This window comes from Salmo salar, chromosome 15, assembly GCF_965601325.2.
Source record: "Salmo salar chromosome 15, fSalSal1, whole genome shotgun sequence".
Lineage (NCBI taxonomy): Eukaryota > Metazoa > Chordata > Actinopteri > Salmoniformes > Salmonidae > Salmo > Salmo salar.
This window is the reverse complement of record NC_138305.1, coordinates 65,216,885-65,237,493: the sequence shown is the minus strand read 5'-3', so window position 1 is coordinate 65,237,493 and position 20,609 is coordinate 65,216,885. Positions and strand designations below refer to the sequence as shown.

The 20,609-nt window shown below is 42.5% G+C and overlaps 1 protein-coding gene and 2 long non-coding RNA genes across 5 annotated transcripts; 1 reads left to right on the top strand and 2 right to left on the bottom strand.

Annotated features, from left to right (window-relative positions):
- Window positions 1–2,427: 2,427 nt before the first annotated feature.
- On the bottom strand, window positions 2,428–11,514 carry LOC106571871 (uncharacterized). The gene is made up of 3 exons (XR_006759215.2): window positions 11,022–11,514; window positions 3,458–3,580; window positions 2,428–2,592 (listed from the first exon to the last, which is right to left on the bottom strand). It is a non-coding gene; the product is annotated as an uncharacterized LOC106571871 (long non-coding RNA).
- On the top strand, window positions 5,701–18,112 carry LOC106571870 (rabenosyn-5). Of its 3 annotated transcripts, none has more exons than XM_082961965.1 (13): window positions 5,701–6,132; window positions 11,588–11,869; window positions 12,012–12,146; window positions 12,676–12,776; window positions 12,908–12,953; window positions 13,113–13,274; window positions 13,422–13,684; window positions 13,772–13,842; window positions 13,967–14,053; window positions 14,156–14,258; window positions 14,432–14,536; window positions 14,692–14,955; window positions 15,108–18,112. In XM_082961965.1, the coding sequence occupies exons 2-13, from the start codon at window positions 11,707–11,709 to the stop codon at window positions 15,945–15,947; spliced, it is 2,340 nt and encodes a 779-aa protein (XP_082818091.1). In that variant the 5' UTR covers window positions 5,701–6,132; window positions 11,588–11,706; the 3' UTR covers window positions 15,948–18,112. The 3 variants fall into 3 exon arrangements, with proteins under 3 accessions (XP_082818091.1, XP_082818092.1, XP_014000863.2); XM_082961966.1 differs by lacking the exon at window positions 5,701–6,132 and adding an exon at window positions 10,491–10,619; XM_014145388.3 differs by lacking the exon at window positions 5,701–6,132 and adding an exon at window positions 10,682–10,967.
- Window positions 9,477–10,608, bottom strand: LOC145860895 (uncharacterized). Its single transcript, XR_014380652.1, has 2 exons — window positions 10,398–10,608; window positions 9,477–10,040 (listed from the first exon to the last, which is right to left on the bottom strand). It is a non-coding gene; the product is annotated as an uncharacterized LOC145860895 (long non-coding RNA).
- Window positions 18,113–20,609: the final 2,497 nt, after the last annotated feature.

The following is a 20,609-nucleotide window of genomic DNA, read 5'->3' as shown; positions in this document are numbered from 1 at the left end:
CCTGACTGACAACAGTGGTCTTTTTCCATATTTCCTCTAGCAGGAAGGTAGCGTAGCAGTCCACATGCATAGGATTGCTGGTAATCGGTGTTTCAAAAGTTTGCCTTGTATGCAAATGTGATGTTTATTAGGAAAAACAACTGACACGCAGAAAGAAAGTGCATTATCCTGTGAAACTGTGGCTGATGCCCAGAGCTGTAGCTAAAATAGTTCCTGCTGATTGTGTGTGGTTCATTCTGTCATCACGGACCATCAAAGCCTATGACTGCATTTTGTAACACTCAATATAACTGACATCAGTATAAACATACCCGCAATATTTTATCAGTTGCAGCATATCAGTGCACACCGTGAACTGTTTGTATTTTTAGCTATGCTCCTTGCTCCATATAGCTTCTATTTCATAATACTTGCCTACTGTACTATGAACCACAACACTTCTGTACTGTAGTACGCTACAGACGTCTATAAGCCTAAACATGAGCACTCTAGACAGAAGTATTTTTACTACTCAAGAGGAAAATATCATTCAAGTATATTATGTTACATAAGAAAGTATGTATGTTATTTTTGGATGTGCACTTCAAAAATGATCAAAAGGTATTTACTGTGAAGACAATCTAAAGTGGTCTTACTGAGGTCTTTGAAGCTTTGAACAGAGTTATCTGCTAAGAGAGTGATGACTGGTCATGGCTTATGGAGGAATATTGGGAACAGTGACTGTCCAGCCCTAATTTCTGATATGCAGGGCTCCATTCAGGATAGAAGTGTTGAAAGAAGTTTCACAACGAACAGTACCTGGGATTGCAGTAGACATTAGCATTTAATTTTTAGGGGTTAAATGGCAGTGGCAATGGCACTCTCTAATTTGGAGCTGTGTCCATTTGAAAACTGTTGAGTGATACTGAACAAAGCCCAGGAGTCAATCCTCAGTCCCATATCTCCTCTTGAGACCTGGGTTGAGCAAAATAGGCACAAAATGGGAGAAGATGTTCTGAAACTGAGTAAAATGGGGAGGTACTACCTGATCACATCCGATAAGAAACTCTATTTTTCTTTTTTTCAGATTCAAAATCCTTCCAAATGTGTCATACTGAACACGACCTGGGTCCCTGTGCGACAGGATCAGCTGTTTTCTGCCTCTTTCAGGGTCATTGCAGTCTCTCCCTGTGACGTGAAATTATTGACTTGTTTAATATTTACAGTACAGTACAATGGGGTGGTATTATTGTCTACATTCCAATGACCCCATCTGATTTCAGTATACTTTGCTGTTTCTCCATTCACTTTCAGCTTGAGGTACTGTAGAAATCGTCCTTATAACTACACGTTTAGGATCAGATTACCCTACCTCCAATTCTAACCTTAACCATTTGGATGGATGAAGAATATCTGACCCTCTATCCGTGATCTGTGACAACTTCTGCCTTCTCCTTCATTGCATTATGGGGTTGGGTTAGAAAGACCTTCAGCAGTGATTGGCAGTTGTGGGGATGTTTGTGTTGTTTGTGCCATAGTACAGTAAACCAATCAGTCCTCTGTGAACAGTTGTCACAGTGCAGAAGTATAGTAGTAGAGATTTTCCAACATATTAATTTCAGTCATTTGCTAATTGACTGTTTCTATATAAAGTTGTATTATATTGTGTTGCGGCATCTTATCTGGTTTCAAATAAATATGAGAAATATAAAAAAAAAAAACATCTGAAATAATGTGTTATTAGTTAGACAGTGTGTCTTTGCTGCCAATACTTACAGTATGTGTTATTACACTTGTATTACATGCTGTGACATTTTTAAGACCTGTACATTGCTTTAGATAATGAAGGCAGTCCTATATTATTATACAGCTCATTCATTTACTCGTTTATTATCTTGTTCACTTAATCTTTCCATCCATGAATCTCTATAGGAAGTTGTTCTTATGTCCTTGGCATTATGGGCCACATGAGTGAGCGAGTGAGTGAGTGAGAGAGAGAGAGGTATATAACAGAGAAACATAGAGGACAAGCATAAAGGTACGCAGACGGTACCCTGGAGTTCTGCTCCCAGATGGACTTGGGCAGCAACTGGACTGGGAGGTGAGACTTGATGAGGTGAGGAGAGGTGGTTAACTTGTCCAGGACAAACAGTAGAGTAATACAGTAGCTGTTTGATGGTCATAAACAATGTCACCAACAATCCCTCTTGATATTAAACATGTTTTTACGTACCATTTTTTTTTACAGTGAAATTACAAAATGGTAATTGTTGAAGTTTTCCAATTCTCTATTCTAACCTGAAGGGAAAAGTGGAATGTGCATCTTCAGTAAAGGAACTTGGATGTCAGAAGCTCAGGGACTGTCTGACCAAAGTACAGCAGGTCTAGAATGTAGGAGACCAACGTGGTTCCTAAGAAGGATAAAGAGAGAGGATGGATACACAGTCATTCACGAACCCAAACACTGTCTTTAATGAAACATCAACATCAGACATAGAGAATGTAATCCAGCCTGGCCTGGAAGTTATTCTTCTGTCCCAGTTGTCAGTGAAGTAGTTGGTCATGGAGACTCTATGGAAGTCAAAGACTTTTGGTTTAAGTTGGCAGCCCCATCTGTAAAAATTTGAAATGTAGGTTATTTTCTCCAGAACCAAAACAATAGGGTGTTTAGGATGTGAGGTTTAGTCCTTGTGAAGTTTTTTTAACAGTGAGGAAGCAGATCTGACTTTTCTTTTTCTTTCTTTTTTATTTGCTTGGAGATAATAATTAGCCGATTACTGAACAATATACACAAAATATAACAACCTGGATGTTGCACTGTATATTGCTACATTCTCCTTGTATAGCCTATAGCGTACATTCTCCTTGTATAGCCTATAGCGTACATTCTCCTTGTATAGCCTATAGTGTACATTCTCGTGTCTTTTACTTCTCGTGTTGTACATTAGTTTTTATTTGGCTCTTTAAGATCCTATTCAGGATCTTCTAACATATTACAACTTATGTTGTGACAATTGCGTTGTTTAGGCTACTCTATAACATGTTAGAAATGCATTCATACACCACTGTGATATAAGGCTTAAAAAGGCCATAGCCCACACAGTGGTGTGTATTCATGGACACTAAGGGAAGCCAGGCTTCCCCAAAACATTTACCAAAAATAATTACAATTAAAATACTTTCGTCACTCTGTGTTTCACAATTTTCCTTAAATTAGCAAGAGGCTGAATGTATCTCACAGCAGAAAGCATCCTAGCAAGCGAAACAGCGCCCCTATGTCTCTCTACGTGTAGGCCATCCAGTGTTGCCAACTTAGCGACTTTGTCCCTATATTTAGCGACTATTCAGACTCCTGTAGCGACACATTTTCAAAAAAGCGACTAGCGACAAATCTAACAACTTTTTCTGGTGTTACTGGAGACTTTTGGAGACAGGGTGGGTGCTGCCATGGGCCCCAACCCCATCCCAAAGCACTTACAGGCGGCCCGTCCTCGCGTAGCAGTCCCTCCCAGCTGCAGTCAGAGCAGGAGATGTTCACCCCTCCGCGTCCAGACTGCAAATGAATTACGCATATGGGATGCCGCCGCTGACTGATCCCGCCCTGGCTTACATTAAAAAAAATAAAAAAATTACCTGAATTAGGGCCAGACGAGTTACCATAATTTTCTCACATTGCCATTGACAGTTTTTTCTTGTCTCTTTTTGGTCCATTTAGATTTAATGTAGATTGTATACCAAAAAAAATGTTAAAAATGTTATGGTTAAAAATGTTTTACTGTGACATCTTGTAGGCTCCTAAGTGGACCATGAAACAGCAGTTACACACAGCATAAAATAATGTTAAAGAATAAGCAGCCCATTCACTTGAAAATAATAAGCCAGTAGACCCCAATAAAAAAGACAACCATTTAGCAAACACAAAATGAACAAGCTAGCTATTACTTCACATTGCAAACACATTTTATCATGTTCAGCACACAATAACTGGTAGTCTAAAGTTAAAATGCAACAATGTTTCACACGCATTATATCAAAGATATTAATAGCGGGCATTTGCAGGGTCATATAGTTTGTCCTTTGATTTTATATAGGCGAGAGGTACTTTCTTGATTGAGATCAAAGCAATGGCTGACAGTTCAGGGTGGTGGATGTCATTTCAACAGAGGGAATGGTGAAGACCAGACAGGTCAACCTGGTCTCAGAGCATTTCGTATTATTCTGTACGTCCTTCCAAGATACTTTCTTTAGTATGATACACTACATGACCAAAAGTATGTGGACACCTGAACATCTCATTCCAAAATCATGGACATTAATATGGAGTTGGTCTCCCTTTGCTGCTATAACAGCCTCCACTCTTCTGGGAAGGCTTTCCATTAGATGTTGGAACATTGATGTGGAGACTTGCTTCCATTCAGCTACAAGATCATTAGTGAGGCCGGGCACTGATGTTGAGCGATTAGACCTGGCTTGCAGTCGACGTTCCAATTCATCCCAAAGGTGTTCGATGGGATTGAGGTCAGGGCTCTGTGCAGGGCAGTCAAGTTCTTCCACACCAATCTCGACAAACCATTTCTGTATGGACCATGCTTTGTGCACGGTGGCCTACCACTTCAAGGATGAGCCATTGTTGCTCCTAGACATTTCCACTTCACAATAACAGTACTTACAGTTGACTGGGGGCAGCTCTAGCTGGGCAGAAATTTGACGAACTGACTTGTTGGAAAGGTGGCATCATTTTTACATTTTTAGTCATTTAGCAGACGCTCTTATCCAGAGCGACTTACAGTGAATGCATACATTTCATACATTTTTTTTTTCTGTGCTGGCCCCCCGTGGGAATCGAACCCACAACCCTGGTGTCGCAAACACCATGCTCTACGAACTGAGCTATTTACATTTAACGGTGCCACGTTAAATGTCACGGAGCTCATCAGTACAGGCCATTCTACTGCCAATGTTTGCCTATGGAGATTGTATTGCTGTGTGCTCGATTTTATACACCTGGCAGTAACGGGTGGGGCTAAAATAGCCGAATCCACTAATTTGAAGGGGTGTCAACAAACTTTTGGCCATTTAGTGTATGTTAGTTTCATATTACCCATTTCGTATATTACGAATTACAATTCATATTATCTGGTACGAATTTGCAAAACATATGATATGTTACGAAATATAGCTAGGTCGCTAGGTGGCTAACAGTAGCTAACTGGCTAACGTTAACTAGGCTAGGGGTTAGGGTTAAGTTTAGGAGTTAGATTAAAGGGTTAAGGTTAGGGGAAGGGATAGCTAAAAGAGTTAAGGTTAGGGTTAGCTAAAAGTGTTTAAGTTAGGATAGTGGAAGGGTTAGCTTACATGCTAAGTAGTGCAAAGTAGCTAAAAAGCAGTAAGCAGTTGAAAAGTTGCTAAAATTGTCCGTGATGAGATTCGAACTCGCAACCTTTCGCTTGCTAGATGTTCACAATATACACCCACCCTTACGAACCACTCTACTTTAGTTTTTCCTTAAAGTAATCAACTCTCTTACAGTGTGTAACCATACCAAATATACTGTATCATTCTAATTTCAGTGTCCTGAATTTACTTTTACCATTTTATGTCTAGTCTATGAGACCAGGTTGGACAGGAAAGCAGATGCAGTTGATACATACTCTCATTCAGCCTCTTCTGCCATAGAAAGTGGAGGTGGTCGGCTGGGCTCCTACGCTCGAAGTCAAACATGGAGTTACATTTTGAGCCGCGGCAGATCAATGTTGGGCCCATTACGTTCCTCGAGATTTGAGAATGCAGTTTTTTATTGTTGTGAAAAAGAATCCATCTGCGCTGCTGCTCGTTAAGCTGAAGGTCTACTATTGTGGCTCCAAATGTTTTTGAACTCACCGTAGCTCACAGGTCAGGTGTGAAGTTGAATCTTGGTGGCGCAGAGCTGACTTTGTAAAATTGTCTAGGTCTCTGTGAAACCAGTACTATCCCAGGTTGACTTCTTGTCGGTGCTGAAGAGGACAATCCCAACAGTACATTTTCTTGGTTTGCTCACACCCAGTCATCCACAGATAGCGCTCATAATTGTTAGCTTAAAAATGCCTTTCAAAGCTCTTTCTTCGTTACATCAAACCTGGCACTGCTGGTTTTTGCCTCCCCTTATTTTACCAGGTAAGTTGACTGAGAACACATTCTCATTGTTAGAAGTTAGTCTTGAAAAGGGTGATGCTAAGAAATTAGCCACCACATCCTCCTCTATAATACCTGCTACCCAGTACTACAAAAACATCGGAAAACTAGGCTATTGCTCACTATTGGCTCTCAGTCAGTAGTAGGGATGCAACGGTACAGTGGGCCCAAGGTTCAGTATATATCACGGTTTTTCAGTATCTTTGTATTTAAGAAAAGTGGGTGCTTGTATGACTCTCATACAGGGGACGAGTTTGCAACATGTAGCTCTTCATCTCCCAATCCAATACATCAGTGGCAAATTGAGGTCTAGGCAACATGGGCAACATGGGCAGCCGCCCAGGGACGGTGACATTTGCGCTATCGGTTTTCTATCGCTCATTACACATCACGTCAGCGAAATCATCTTATCTGGATTTGTCTCATCCTGTGTCTTATCCCATGTAAATAGCCGGTCTTTTTCGTATACATCTTCATCTCTCTCTTTATCTACGAACTAAATATACTTTCCTGCAACCCGCCTCACCCAATGTGGTACGGATCTGCTATTTTTATTCCTTATAACTGGAAATTCCATCAGGAGCTTGCCAGCTAACTAGCTACTAGTCTTTGTTAGCCATGGCTAGCGTTCCTCGCCTTTTTTCCCCCCAGGCATCAGTCAGCCTTAGCTGGGACAATCACCTGCCAGTCTACACAGCGCGATATCAACCCAGACCATATCGGACTGCTTCTCTCTACCATATCACCGGATTCCTGCCACTCTGGATCATTACTCTAGCTAGCTGCACACGAGCGGCTACTGTTAGCTAACGCCTCGTCCGAAAGCAAGCACCAGCTAGCCTTGAGCTAGCCTCAAGCTAGGCCCATATACCAGCTAATTCTAGGGCTACAATATATCCTTTGCCAATTGGCCTGGACCCTTTATTGTCGACACGGAGTGTTTACATACACTTAGATTGGAGTCATTAAAACTTATTTTTCAACCCCTCCACAAATTTCTTGTTAAACTATAGTTTTGTCAAGTCGGTTAGGATATCTACTTAGTGCATGACACAAGTAATTTTTCCAATAATTGTTTACAGACAGATTATTTCACTTAATCACAATTCCAGTGAGTCAGACATTAACATACATTAAATTGACTGTGCCTTTAAACAGCTTGGAAAATTCCAGAAAATGATGTCATGGCTTTAGAAGCTTCTGATAGGCTAATTGACATCAATAGAGTCAATTGGAGGTGTACCTGTGGCTGGATTTCAAGGCCAACCTTCAAACTCAGTGCCTCTTTGCTTGACATCATGGGAAAATCAAAAGAAATCAGCCAAGACATCAGAAAAAAAGTCTGGTTCATCCTTGGGAGCAATTTCCAAACGCCTGAAGGTACCGCGTTCATCTGTACAAACAATAGTACGCAAGTATAAACACCATGGGACCATGCAGCTCTACCGCTCAGGAAGGAGATGTTCTGTCTCCTAGAGATGAACGTACTTTGGTGTGAAAACTGCAAATCAATAACAGAACAACAACAAAGGACCTTGTGAAGATGCTGGAGGAAACCGGTACAAAAGTATCTATATGCACGGTAAAATGAGTCCTACATCGACATAACCTGAAAGGCCACTCAGCAAGGAAGAAGCCACTGCTCCAAAACCGCCATAAAAAAAAGCCATACTACGGTTTGCAACTGCACCTGGGGACAAAGATCGTACTTTTTGGAGAAATGTCCTCTGGTCTGATGAAACAAAAATAGAACTGTTTGGCCATAATGACCATTGTTATGTTTGGAGGAAAAGGGGGGTGGCAGCATCATGTTGTGGGGGTGCTTTGCTGCAGGAGGGACTGGTGCACTTCAAAATAGATGGCATCATGAGGCAGGAAAATTACGTGGATATATTGAAGCAACATCTCAAGACATCAGTCAAGAAGTTAAAGCTTGGTCGCAAATGAGTCTTCCAAATGGACAATGACCCCAAGCATACTTCCAAAGTTGTGGCTAAATGGCTTAAGGACAACAAAGTCAAGGTATTGGAGTGGCCATCACAAAGCCCTGACCTCAATCCTATAGATAATCTTTGGGCAGAACTGAAAAAGCGTGTGCGAGCAAGGAGGCCTACAAGCCTGACTCAGTTACACCAGCTCTGTCAGGGGGAACGGGCCAAAATTCACCCAACTTATTGTGGGAAGCTTGTGGATGGCTACCCAAAACGTTTGACCCAAGTTACCGGTAAACAATTTGAAGGCAGTACTACCAAATACTAATTCAGTGTATGTAAACTTCTGACCCACTGGGAATGTGATGAAAAAAAACAAATGAAATAAATATTTCTCTATTATTCTGACATTTCACATTCTTAAAATAAAGTGGTGATCCTAACTGACCTAAGACAGGGAATTTTTACTAGGATTAAATGTCAGGAATTGTGAAATTTAGTTTAAATGTATTTGGCTAATGTGTATGTAAACTTCTGACTGTATGTATATGTACATATTCTCATTCACCCCTTTAGACTTGTGTGTATTAGGTAGTTGTTTGGGAATTTCTAGATTACTTGTTAGATATTTCTGCGCAGTCGGAACTAGAAGCACAAGCATTTCGCTACACTCGCATTAACATCTGCTAACAATGGGTACGTGACCAATAAAATTTGATTTGTGAGGTTGTGGTACGTAATTGTGTGGTTGTCGTCAGTAGATGTGGTCAGAAGTTGTGCAGTTGAGGTCAGAAGTTGTGGTCAGTAGTTATGTGGTTCGGTAGTTGTGTGGATATGGTCAGTAGTTAAATGTGTGATCAGAAGTTGTGTGGTCAAAAGTTGCGTGGTTGTGGTATGTAATTGTGTGGTTGTTGTCACTAGATGTGCGGTTGAGGTCAGTAGTTATGTGGTTCAATAGTTGTGGTCAGTAGTTTGTCTGGATATGGTTAGTAGTTAAATGTGTGATCAGTGTGGTTGTTCAATGTAATTGTTTGGTTGTTGTCACTAGATATGGTAAGCAGTTGTGTGGTTGCTGTCAGAAGTTGTAAAGTTGTGGTATGTAATAGTGTTAGTGGTCAAAACGGCAGCTGCTTGCGAAACACGTGGTAATGCAGTTACAAAAACAGCTGTACCGTAAGTTCCATATTGAATATTTTGATTCCGCGAACAGCTATGAATAGCATAGAAGTAGACGAATATGCCATAAGCTCTAACTTTTTTGTAACAGTGGTTGCGGTAGTGGTCAAAACAGATGTTGTTTGCAAAAATGTTACAGAAAATGCTGTTGATGCGGTTACTTAAACTGCTGTAAATATTTATCAGAATATAATTCTTTGTCAGAACATCAAATTTGAGTAGCAGAGAAGTAAGCCTTTAATTTCAGTTCGAAAATGACAGTTGGAAGTGATGATGTCACAATTGAGAGCCTTAGAATCTTGACAAATCCAATGTTAATGGATGGAGTGAAAAAAATATTACAAAAAAGTGAATGTAAAAAGTATAGCAGATATCAAAAAGTAGTATACAAACAACTCGATGGATGAGGGCAAAGTTCTTGGCAGTCTGGCAAAGTGCACTTCCAAGCAAGGGCTTTGGGATGGAGATGCAATATGGCAGTTGTGCCAACATATCTCATCAGCCATCTGGTGGAAGGGACTTTGTGGATCTGAGGCTCTTTCCCCTGTAGCCTCCATTATCCTCCAAATCCCACCAACATCAGCTGCCTCAGAGCGCAACTGGTCCTTGTTTGGGAACACACATACACCAAAGCACGCAACAGGCTGACCAATACAAGGGTTGAAAAATTGGTGGCCATCCGGGCAAATTTGAGCCTGACAATGAGCCATCCTCAACAAAGGTTGGAAGTGACAGTGAAGATTAGGTGGACATTGAAGAGGTCCAGGGAGAAGACATGGAAGCCTGAGAGGAAGACAACCAAAGCTTTAGTTTCTAGACTATCATTTAACAGATGTATGTTGAAAACATTTTTGGGAGATGTGATGGATCATTGGGGATCATTCAATATTCCCTTTCTTTTGTTTTTCAGTGAAATCATCCCATGTGAAGAGTCAACTCATTTAATTAAAGTTAAATTCGTAACTAAATAGTTTATTTTATTTCCATTATAAGGATTTAATCATTTGCAATTGTGTCTACTTACATTCATTTCCAAAAGATAACCAAACATAAATATATTTACTTTTAACGAGACGTGTTTGTGCCGTCATTTGCATTAGTAGCACAATTTCTAATTTATTTGCATTCGTTTTTACTTACATTTTTATGTTACATTTCTGTTAGTTTTCGCGGACTTTTCTTAACGGATGGACAATCGCCGCGAATTGAATTATGGGGAGTTTCAGGCCCGCGTGTGAACATAATTGTACTCTCGCAAACTCGACTAAAAACTGGGTCTTTACGTTGCAAACTTCCCTTGCTTGGCTAATCATTTGGACCGCCCGCCAAGATGGCGACGGGGACTCCCCCCATAATGGGAGGGTAAGTGGACGAGGGTGTGTCTTTTATGAGTTTGAACCGCAACCCTTCTCTAGGGAGGACCACTGAGGTATAAAGAGAGGGGTGGACATCACCACTGTAATGTTCAGTGTGTCCAATAACACTTGTTTCCTCGGATAAATGCATATTTTCCTGTTGTAAAAAAGGACAGATAGCACCTATGACTTTCACATCCACGTGAATTTTGTCCATTCTTTCCTCCGGTCTTGGCTGTATGCTAGTCACATGACTAGGCTGGGGCGGCTAACCTTTCAACCGCGGAGAGTGTTGCAGCGAGCTGTAAACATTTAATTCATAAACTACACCGTTAACAGGTTTACATTGTGATATGTAAGTACACAAGCGTCTTTGGATAGTTTTTGTAATTGCAAATGGTATACTCACTGTACTGGCGAAACGTCATTATCTACAGTAGCTAACTGTTAGTTAGCCTTTTGCTAACTTTAGCCAGCTAATTGCTAGCTAGTGTGAATAGTTCTAACTAGTTAGCTATCTATAACAGGCTGGTTCTAATCAAATGATCTCCCTACCTACTGCCAATATGTCCCTCAATCAGATACAAGATGAGACAGATGACTACCGTAAAGATACACTAGCTAACGTTATCCAGTACAGCCATCACTGGTTTATGGAGTTGTAAACACAGCCGACTGCAGCCGTTGTTAACTATTGTAAGTTAGTTAGCTAGTCTGTTTATTCTTTCAAACGCGGTTCCTTTAAGTAACGCCATGCATAGGATTTACGTGAGCAGTTAGCGTTCAGTAGGTAACGTTAATCAGTGACTTTCATGTCATCTGACAAGTCTTTCATGCTGGAAGTTTTTAGAGTTCGTCATTCTGTAAGCCACTAAACCATGACTTCCATAAACAGGTCTGAACTTCTTACCTGTATGTTATTGTCAGTACCCTTAACCCCTCTACTGCTTCAAACTATCAGTTTCTGCCTCTCAGGCTTTCTCCTGCCATAATAGAGCGGATGAGGGGTGGGCGTCACACCCAGTTGGGCGTGGCATGAGACAGACACACACCCTGGGTGTCTCTGTTACCATCCTGCACCCACCCCCACCAAAATGGCCTCCAGCTACCCACCCCCCTTCGAGGGCACAGGGGAGGTGAAGGAGGGCTTCCTGTGCCCGCTGTGCCTGAAGGACCTGCAGTCGTTCTACCAGCTCCAGGAACACTATGAGGAGGAGCACTCTGGGGACGATCGACATGTCAGGGGACAACTCAAGAGTGAGTCCATTTTGTGCTCTACCAGACTAAATATGCACATCATGGAGGAGCAAAGGAAATTCTAAATCAAAAGGGTCTCTGGTAATACTTTTAGAAGGCATCCTTGCTAGAAGTAAACACTACTCTCTCCTGTTGGCTGCAGGTCTGGTCCAGAAGGCTAAGAAAGCCAAAGACAAGCTGCTGAAGAGGGATGGTGAAGACAAGCCAGAGACGGGTAGTTATGAGTCCTTCTACTACGGTGGAGTGGACCCTTACATGTGGGAGCCTCAGGAGTTGGGTGAGACTGGGAGAAGTATGCAGGGGGGTTACTGGGAGTAGAGGAAAGGGGTGGTGTGGTAGAGGGCTTCCCAAATCAAATTTTATTTCTCACATACATGGTTAGCAAATGTTAGTGCGAGTGTAGTGAAATGCTTGTGCTTCTAGTTCCGACAGTGCAGTAATATCTAACAAGTACTCTAACAATTCCCCAACTACTACCTAATACACACATATCTAAAGGGATGAATGAGAATATGAACATGTAAGTATATGGATGAGCGATGGCCGAGCGGCATAGGCAAGGTGCAATAGATGGTATAAAATACAGTATATACATGTGATGAGGAATGTAAGACATGTAAATATTATTAAAGTGGCATTATTTAGAGTGCATTGTATAAAGTGACTAAATCTACACTACATAAGAGATGTATTGGTCTGGTCATTGAATGCTAGTGAGTCATCTCAACTGAATTGAAAATATGGTGTTACATTGTAATGTAACACCCTTCCATCCAGTCTGATGGTGTCCCTCCTATACTCCATAGGAGCCACAAGAAATCATATGGACTTTTTTAAGAAGCACAGAGCTGCCCGGATTGACCACTATGTCATCGAGGTCAACAAGCTCATTATCAGGCTGGAGAAAGTGAGGACTCGCATAAACTACAGCAGGCAATCACAAGTTGTTTGTCAATGTGGTTTTGACACATACAGTAGCAGTTACACCACCCTTACTGTCAGAACATGACTCACCATGTATCCTGTGTTCTGTTTCAGCTGACATCTTTTGACAGGATGAACATAGATGCAGGCAAAATTAGAGGTGAGTTAAGTGGAGATCATATTGCAGTGTGTTTTGGTATTCACCATCACATTATACCAGACCCACATTTCTTCTTATTGAGTACACCTCCTCCCAGTGTGGATTTGAATGTCATTTTCATTGTGTGAATCCAGAAAAGCCTCTTCTCTTCCTCTCTAGCGATTGAGAAGTCTGTTGTGGCGTGGGTGAGCGACTCTGATGTTCCGTTCTGTCCCGACTGCGGGAACAAGTTCAACCTTCGGAACAGGCGACACCACTGCCGCCTCTGTGGCTCGATCATGTGTAGGAAGTGCATGGAGTTTGTGCCCCTGCCTTTGGCTTGTGAGTAGAATTACACACACAAACACACCACATTATGGACATAAATAACGTGTCCATGTGTTTACATACATACTGCAGTTTTGCATATTACTACATATCTAAGTGTTGCTCAGTGAATCCTCACCCTGTTTGTTCTCTTCTCTCCAGACAAGCTGACCAGTGGGACTCGGGAGGCCCGTAGTGTTACGAGCAGCCAGTCCCAGTCCCCTCCAACAGGGGGCGGGGGCAATGTCAGTGGGATGGGCTCCAGGAGGGGCAGCATCAGCAGCCTGAGCAGCGTCACCTCAATGTTGGAAGAGAAGGATGACGAGAGGATCCGCTGCTGCCTCCACTGCATGGACACCCTGATGAAGAGACAGCAGAAACTGGAGGAGAAAGACCACGTGCCTGACATGGTCAAGCTCTACGAGGTAACACAGAGCTCTGTATGCTTCCTCTCGTTCACCATGTAGTGTACTTCCTGTCATTCACCATCCATCTTCCTGTCTTCCTCCCAGAGGCTGAGACTGTGCATGGACAAGGTGGACGAGAGGGCTCCAGAGTATATCAGAATGGCTGAGTCTCTCAAGTAAGATATAGCCTGTGTCTTAAATGACACCTCATTCCCTATATAGCGTACACCATTTGACCAGAGCTATATGTGGCTCTGGTTCTGTTGTTTTATCCTCATTGTCAAACTTCAAATTTCACAGTGCTGGTGAGACTACCTATAACCTGGACACGGCTGGTGGACTGAGAATGGAAGTCCAGAAATACTACGAACTGATCGATGCACTGAGGTACATACCGTTTACAGAATATGTGTTAACTAACTTCAAGTCACTTTGGATAAAAGTCTGCTAAACAACCATATTATAACATTCTCTATATATTCATGTCAGTAAGAAGATCTTAACATTGGGAATGAAGGAGGAGCCACAACCCCATCAAAAGACTCTCCAGCTGCAGAGGATGGTCAGATACACAGCCACACTGTTTGTCCAGGTGAGACACAGAGAGTACACTACTGTACACACAGAGCAGCTGTGGATGAGCTGAATAGCATACTAAACATGTCATTGATAACTGAGACTGCCACCAGTAATGTTACATACTATATTCAAGCAACCCCCCCCATCTCTATACTGTCTATACTTCTCTCTCCCTCCCTCCTGCAGGAGAAGTTACTGGGTCTGATGTCTCTACCCACTAAGGACAAGTATGAGGACCTAAAGGAGAAGAGGAAGCAGGAGCAAGAGAAGAGGCTCACGCAGGAGAGACTGGTGAGTAGGCTGCTTATTGTTTAAACTAATGACCCAACAATGATATTCCAAAAAGGATCTAATATGTCTATGATACCAGACAAGCAAAAAGCAGCACAAGTAGTGTTTTATAATGAGGCTGTCTCTAAAAGCTTACCTTCCTATTTTCCTGCCAGGTTGCCCAGGAGGCCCAGAAAAGGAGGCAGGACTCTGAGAAGAACCGCCCAGCTGCCAGCACCAATGGGGAGGCTCCCCAGGCCCCCCGCATGACCAAAGCTGGGGGATGGCTGCCGTCTTCCGATACCCTCCACACGTGCGGGGAGCTGGAGGACCCCCTGCTGCAGCAGATAGACAACATCCAGTCATTCCTGCGGCAGGCCAAGGCCGCCCAGAGGCATGACGAAGTGGCCATGCTGGAGGAGAACCTCAGGCAGCTGCAGGTGAGGAAACCTACATTAAATTAGACATGTACCACAACAACTAGTATTGATCAAGGCATTCATTGTTGTATTTACTGTGATTACAATGCACCACATCCAGTAGGGCTCTGTGTAGGAATAGGGTGTTATTTGTTGAACTATGTGTTTCCCAGGATGAGTACGACCAGCAGCAGACCAGCTTGGCCATCGCTCTGTCCCAGAGGCTGGCGCAGGAGGAGAGTCTACAGCAGGACGAGCTGCAACGCCTGCAGGACAGAGAGAGGGGGGAGAGGGAGCACAGGGCCCAGAGCCAAGCCCCAGGATCCCAGGCCACATACACCTGGCAGGGCTCACTGAACCTAACCGATATAGGGAGCCTCCATAGGGAGGAAGAGGGGGAGGAAGAGTTGACCCCTAAAGCAGAGAGCAGCCCCCTGTCCATGAGGGCCTTCCCTGCCCTGACCGACCAAGATGAGGAGTCACCCCCTCGGCTGAGGAGGCTGGGGGGAGATGTGACACCTCCTGGTGGCGAGGAACAGAACAGCTCCTCCCTCAACCCCTTTGAGGAGGAAGACTCCACCCCTGTGGAGGATCCTTCCAATCCGTTCTTCGAGGAGATCCAGAAGGAGCACAAGGAGGTGGCTAATGGGAAGAAGGAGTACAACCCGTTTGAGCAGGAAAAGGGTGGGGAGGAAGAGCAGGGGCAGGCCGAGGGCGCCACTGGCAACCCTTTCGAAGTAAAGGAGGAAAACAATCAAGGTAACCCTTTTAAAGAGGCTTCTGGGTGTAACCTGCCGGGAGCCTCGACCAATCCCTTCGAGGGGGAGGATGAGGAGGCGATGCCGGATGTTGACGTGATTGAGGAGGAGTTGCTGCTGCAGCAGATTGATAATATACGGGCGTACATATTTGATGCCAAGCTCAACGGGAGGCTAGACGAGGTGGAGCTGCTGTCGGAGAACCTGAGAGAGCTGCAGCGCACGCTGCAGGAACAGAAGAGCAAGACACACTGACAGAGACACCTCCTCCCTGTCTCTTTCTCTTATACCCCCATACCATCACCTGACGCTTACAACAGGGCTGCCCACCCAGGGCTAGAAGGCTACTCCTGAGACTACATTAGTTCCCTTTAAATGACCAATGATTTCGTTGATACTAGGTTGTGTTAGGTGACGGAATCACCCAGCGCCACCCTTGGTGAGTAGCCCTCCAGAGCCAGGGTCGAGAGGGTGTATCTCAGTCTATTCTCCTTTCCTTCATCTGCACTGATGTGAATAAACTGCACATAATGATAGCATTATTTCTTTGCTGATCCTGATCGCCCTACCAAGTAAGTGCAGGTCGAGGAGACAAGGAGAGGAAGCATCTCCAGACTTAAGGCTTTCTCAGGTTTTGGCAGCCAAGCCAACTAGAAGGATGCCGACCACAAGATGCATTTAGGTTGTGTTTTGATTTTCTCACTCTCGTACTTACTAATAACACTCACACTGTATAAAGGTGTCTTTTAGGAGCCCAGGTTGGTTTTTATTATATTTGTATGGTAAGAAGAAGCACAAGGGCAGAGTATCATCACTTACAGACAGTTGTCCGTTGTTGGCTACTGGAGAGGATATTCAAGGGGTCATAAGGGAGGTTATTTGAGGCCAGACATCGATCTGTAGTCCTGCTACGCAATAGATATCTTATGTAGAATCAGGGTTGCATTCATGATCACATGGTTTTGGAAATGTAATGGTCTTCTTGAACGAAAACATTCTCTCTAGGGTTGGGCGATATGAGACCTACGATATGCTACTCCAAATACTGCGATAGCCGATATAATTGATGTGCACGTTAATGACTAGATAATTCCAGACAATTACATTTTTGTCCTTAAATTGGATTTAATCAGATCGGCCCAACCTTGGTTCACTCTGAATAGTTTAAAATGACAGCTGTGAGTGTCATGAAAATGTGTTGTTTGCACACAAATGCAGCCCTAAATACTAAGCATGTCTAACCCGTAACCGCTACATTTGTCTGTCAGATCTTCACATACATGTTTGTAGGGGAGTGGAAACTCATTGCCGTTCGCACATAATCTTTTATCTCGGTCTTCTGTCCTCCCTGGAGGTCGTGACCACTAGAAAGAAAATGTTGAACAAAACATGAGCGAAACCAACAAACTGTTTTTGAAATCCTACTTTGCCTCCTTCAGTTTCTGTAAGCTGGTTTTGTCTGAGTGTCTGTTGAAGCGCAGGAGAGATACATTAGCTTTCAGTGTGTCACGTCACTAGGAGGCACTTCAGTAGGCTTTCAAAGCTGATACTGTCCTAGTCTCTCTCCGCCCTGTCTCATGCCGTTTCTCTAATGTGTCCTAGTTCTCCTACTGTTCTCTCTTAGTGCACTATGAGGGTCAGAATCTGTCCTGCTCTGAACAAATCTAAAGCTCTTTACAGGGTAAAAAAGAAACGTATTTACTTTCTCTTATGCCAAGCCTGGTTCAGAATATTGGCCTTTGTCATCCTTATTCAATAGCTGTCTAGTCTTGTAACTTCAGTCTGTATTTAGTGTATTTATGCAACTGATTCAGCCAAGTCTTTCTTGGCATCACTTACAATTAACTCAGAACACCAATGTTGCAGTGGAGATGTTTAGGTCTGAGGCACAGAATAATAGGTTAATTTACCCAGAGTGCTCTGCTTGGCACCTATATCTGTCACAGCATCAGCCTGCTCTGTATCCATAAGGTTGTGGCAACTTTAGGATGTAAGATAGGATAAAAGACAATCTTGATTAATCTCTTTAGACAATTTACCTATGAGAATAGATTAACACTAAACCTATTCCACGCTACCAAGTATTATCATTTATACTGTTGGCAAACTCCTGTGTCACCTGTTGAATAAGTACTTTGATGTATCCAAGTACTGGTTCGATTGCCTTGCAGAGTATACAATAGTACTTGTCATTTTGATGAACTAAAGCAGTATTGTGTTCGCTGTAATCGATCATGCACCACTAACTCTCAGCTGTGTTGCATCTAAACCAAACATTTTCAGACATGAATAATGTATTTGTGGCAAATGTGAAAAATGTGAATGACTTGTCAAGTAGCTTTTTGATAATGTTGCCTTTTGTTATCGTAGAAGGTTCCGTCACGCAACACTAATTAAAGACATGACCTATGTGAACAATAGGAAGTGGCCTTTTCATTCACCCATGTCATCGACACTAGATGTGATAGTGTGTTGCAAAGATTATATACTTTCAACTTCACGAATCTAAGGAGTAGATTCTAGTTCACCGACATCCAAATTATCATTGTTTACAACAGCTGACAATGAAACTAAATCCTGTCTGGCATCTGGGTGCGGTATTTCCCTGTCATCTCCTTGGGTGGGGCAGGAGACCTCCACCTCAAATACTCTTTCAGACAGTACTTCTCAGGCCCAAAGTTGGCTGGGTTAGCAGCCTCCATCCTGGCTAGAGCCTCCGCCTGCAGGACCTCGCTGTGAAGGGAGGGACAGGAAAAATAACGACAAGGGGAAGACAAATTAACCAATAAGAACTAAATCATACATACTGTACACATAGGTTTGCTCCTAGAACTCGGATAGCCGAACTGAACGCCTGTGCTCGCATACTCCCTAAAGACCTTCACTTGAAAAACATGTTTGTCCCTCTTGAGCAACCGTAGAAAAAACACAGCCGTAACACTTCCTCAGAATACTCAATTTAAAGAAGTTCAAAGTAGATTTTTTTTTGCCGAGGGTCTTAGTCACACAATTATACGTCTAAGAAGTTTGGTGCAGTATTTCTCAGGTGAAAAAAAATAAATAAAATTGCATGAAAGCTAAGTCTCTCCTTGAATGGCAAACACTTCATGTTTTCACACCTACTGTTGACCAATCACAGATGAAGGGAGTGTTGACTTCGGCTACTGCACTTCGATTTGACTCAAGAAAAAAAAATGTGCGGGCCAACAGCCGAGGGGAAAAAACGTCAACATTTCATAATATATGCGCTAACTGTTTCGACTGGGAAGCTTTAGACAAGAGCGTAGCATCTAACCCAGTGGTCACCAACCTTTTTGGAGTCAAAATGCATGCCGAGATCTACCGCTCTAATTTTGTATTAACATGACTTAAAAGGTAAGCCTATGCAACATTAACCAATTAAACAGTACTTTAGCAATGAGGTTTGTGCAATAAGCTATAGGCCCAATACATTATCACCGCATACTGGCTTTGCTTGAATTTACCTGCCAATGCATTGTTGTTTGGGACATTTTTAAAATTTTTATTTCAAAATTTGAGGTAGGCTATATGATCACACCGGTAATAGATCCATTGTTGTATTACTTGAGACACAGCCGAGTGAGCATACATTTGAAATAATTAGCTTTTTATTTTACTGGGCTGATGGTGTCTGCAACTGATGGTCAGTCTCAGCAGCGGGTGAGAGCAGCAGACTGAGGGTCCATCTCAACATTACCTCAGCTCTCTCTTTCCTCCACTGACACTTGCCAAAAAGGGACACCGTCTTCCAGCTGATGGCGAAACTCAAGTCGCACCGCATTATTTCTGCCTCATGCACAAATTCATGTTGTTAATCCTATGAACAGAGAAAGTGAAATATTCCATGATATTAAAAAAGACCCAAGCCGCTAATAATAACACAAGCCTACACTCCTTTGTACTCATTACTGCGGCACTGCTTGTGGCGCAGAGTGGAAATGAGAAGAGCGTGCATTATATGGGGTTATTGCTGACAGTGCTGAGTAAGAACTTAACCTGTTGGGGCCACCCCTTCCCGTTCTTATCCCGGTAATGGGATTGCTTGACAAGATACATGGCGCGAAATTCAAAACAGCAAAAATCTAATAATTTCAATTTCTCAAACAATCAACTATTTTACACCATTTGAAAGATAAACATCTCCTTAATCCAACCACATTGTCCGATTTCAAAGAGGCTTTACAGCGAAAGCATAAAGTTAGATTATGTTAGGAGAGTACATAGACAAAAAATTATACACAGCCATTTTCAATGCAAGGACAGGCGTCACCAAAAGCAGAAAACCAGCTAAAATGATGCACTAACCTTTGACAATCTTCATCAGATGACACTTCTAGGACATTATGTTAGACAATACATGCATTTTTTGTTCTATCGAGTTCATATTTATATCCAAAAACAGCATTTTACATCGGCGCGTGACATTCAGAAAATGTATCTCCCCCAAAACTGCCGGTGAATATACTCATAAACGTTGATAAAATATTAAACTGTTATTCAAAGAATTATAGATTAACATCTCCTGAATGCAACCGCATTGACAGATTTCAAAATAACTTTACTGGGAAAGCACACTTTGCAATAATCTGAGTACTGCGCTCAGAAAAATACACTAGGCAATACAGATAGCCGCCATTTTGGGGTCATCTAAATGCATAAATAACATTAGAAATATTCACTTACCTTTAACCTGTTATGGCTAGGGGGCAGTATTTTCACAGCCGGATAAAAAACGTACCCGATTTAATCTGATTATTACTCCTGCCCAGAAACTAGAATATGCATATAATTATTGGCTTTGGATAGAAAACACCCTAAAGTTTCTAAAACTGTTTGAATGGTGTCTGAGTATAACAGAACTCATATGGCAGGAAGTGACCTGTCTGACAAGTTCTT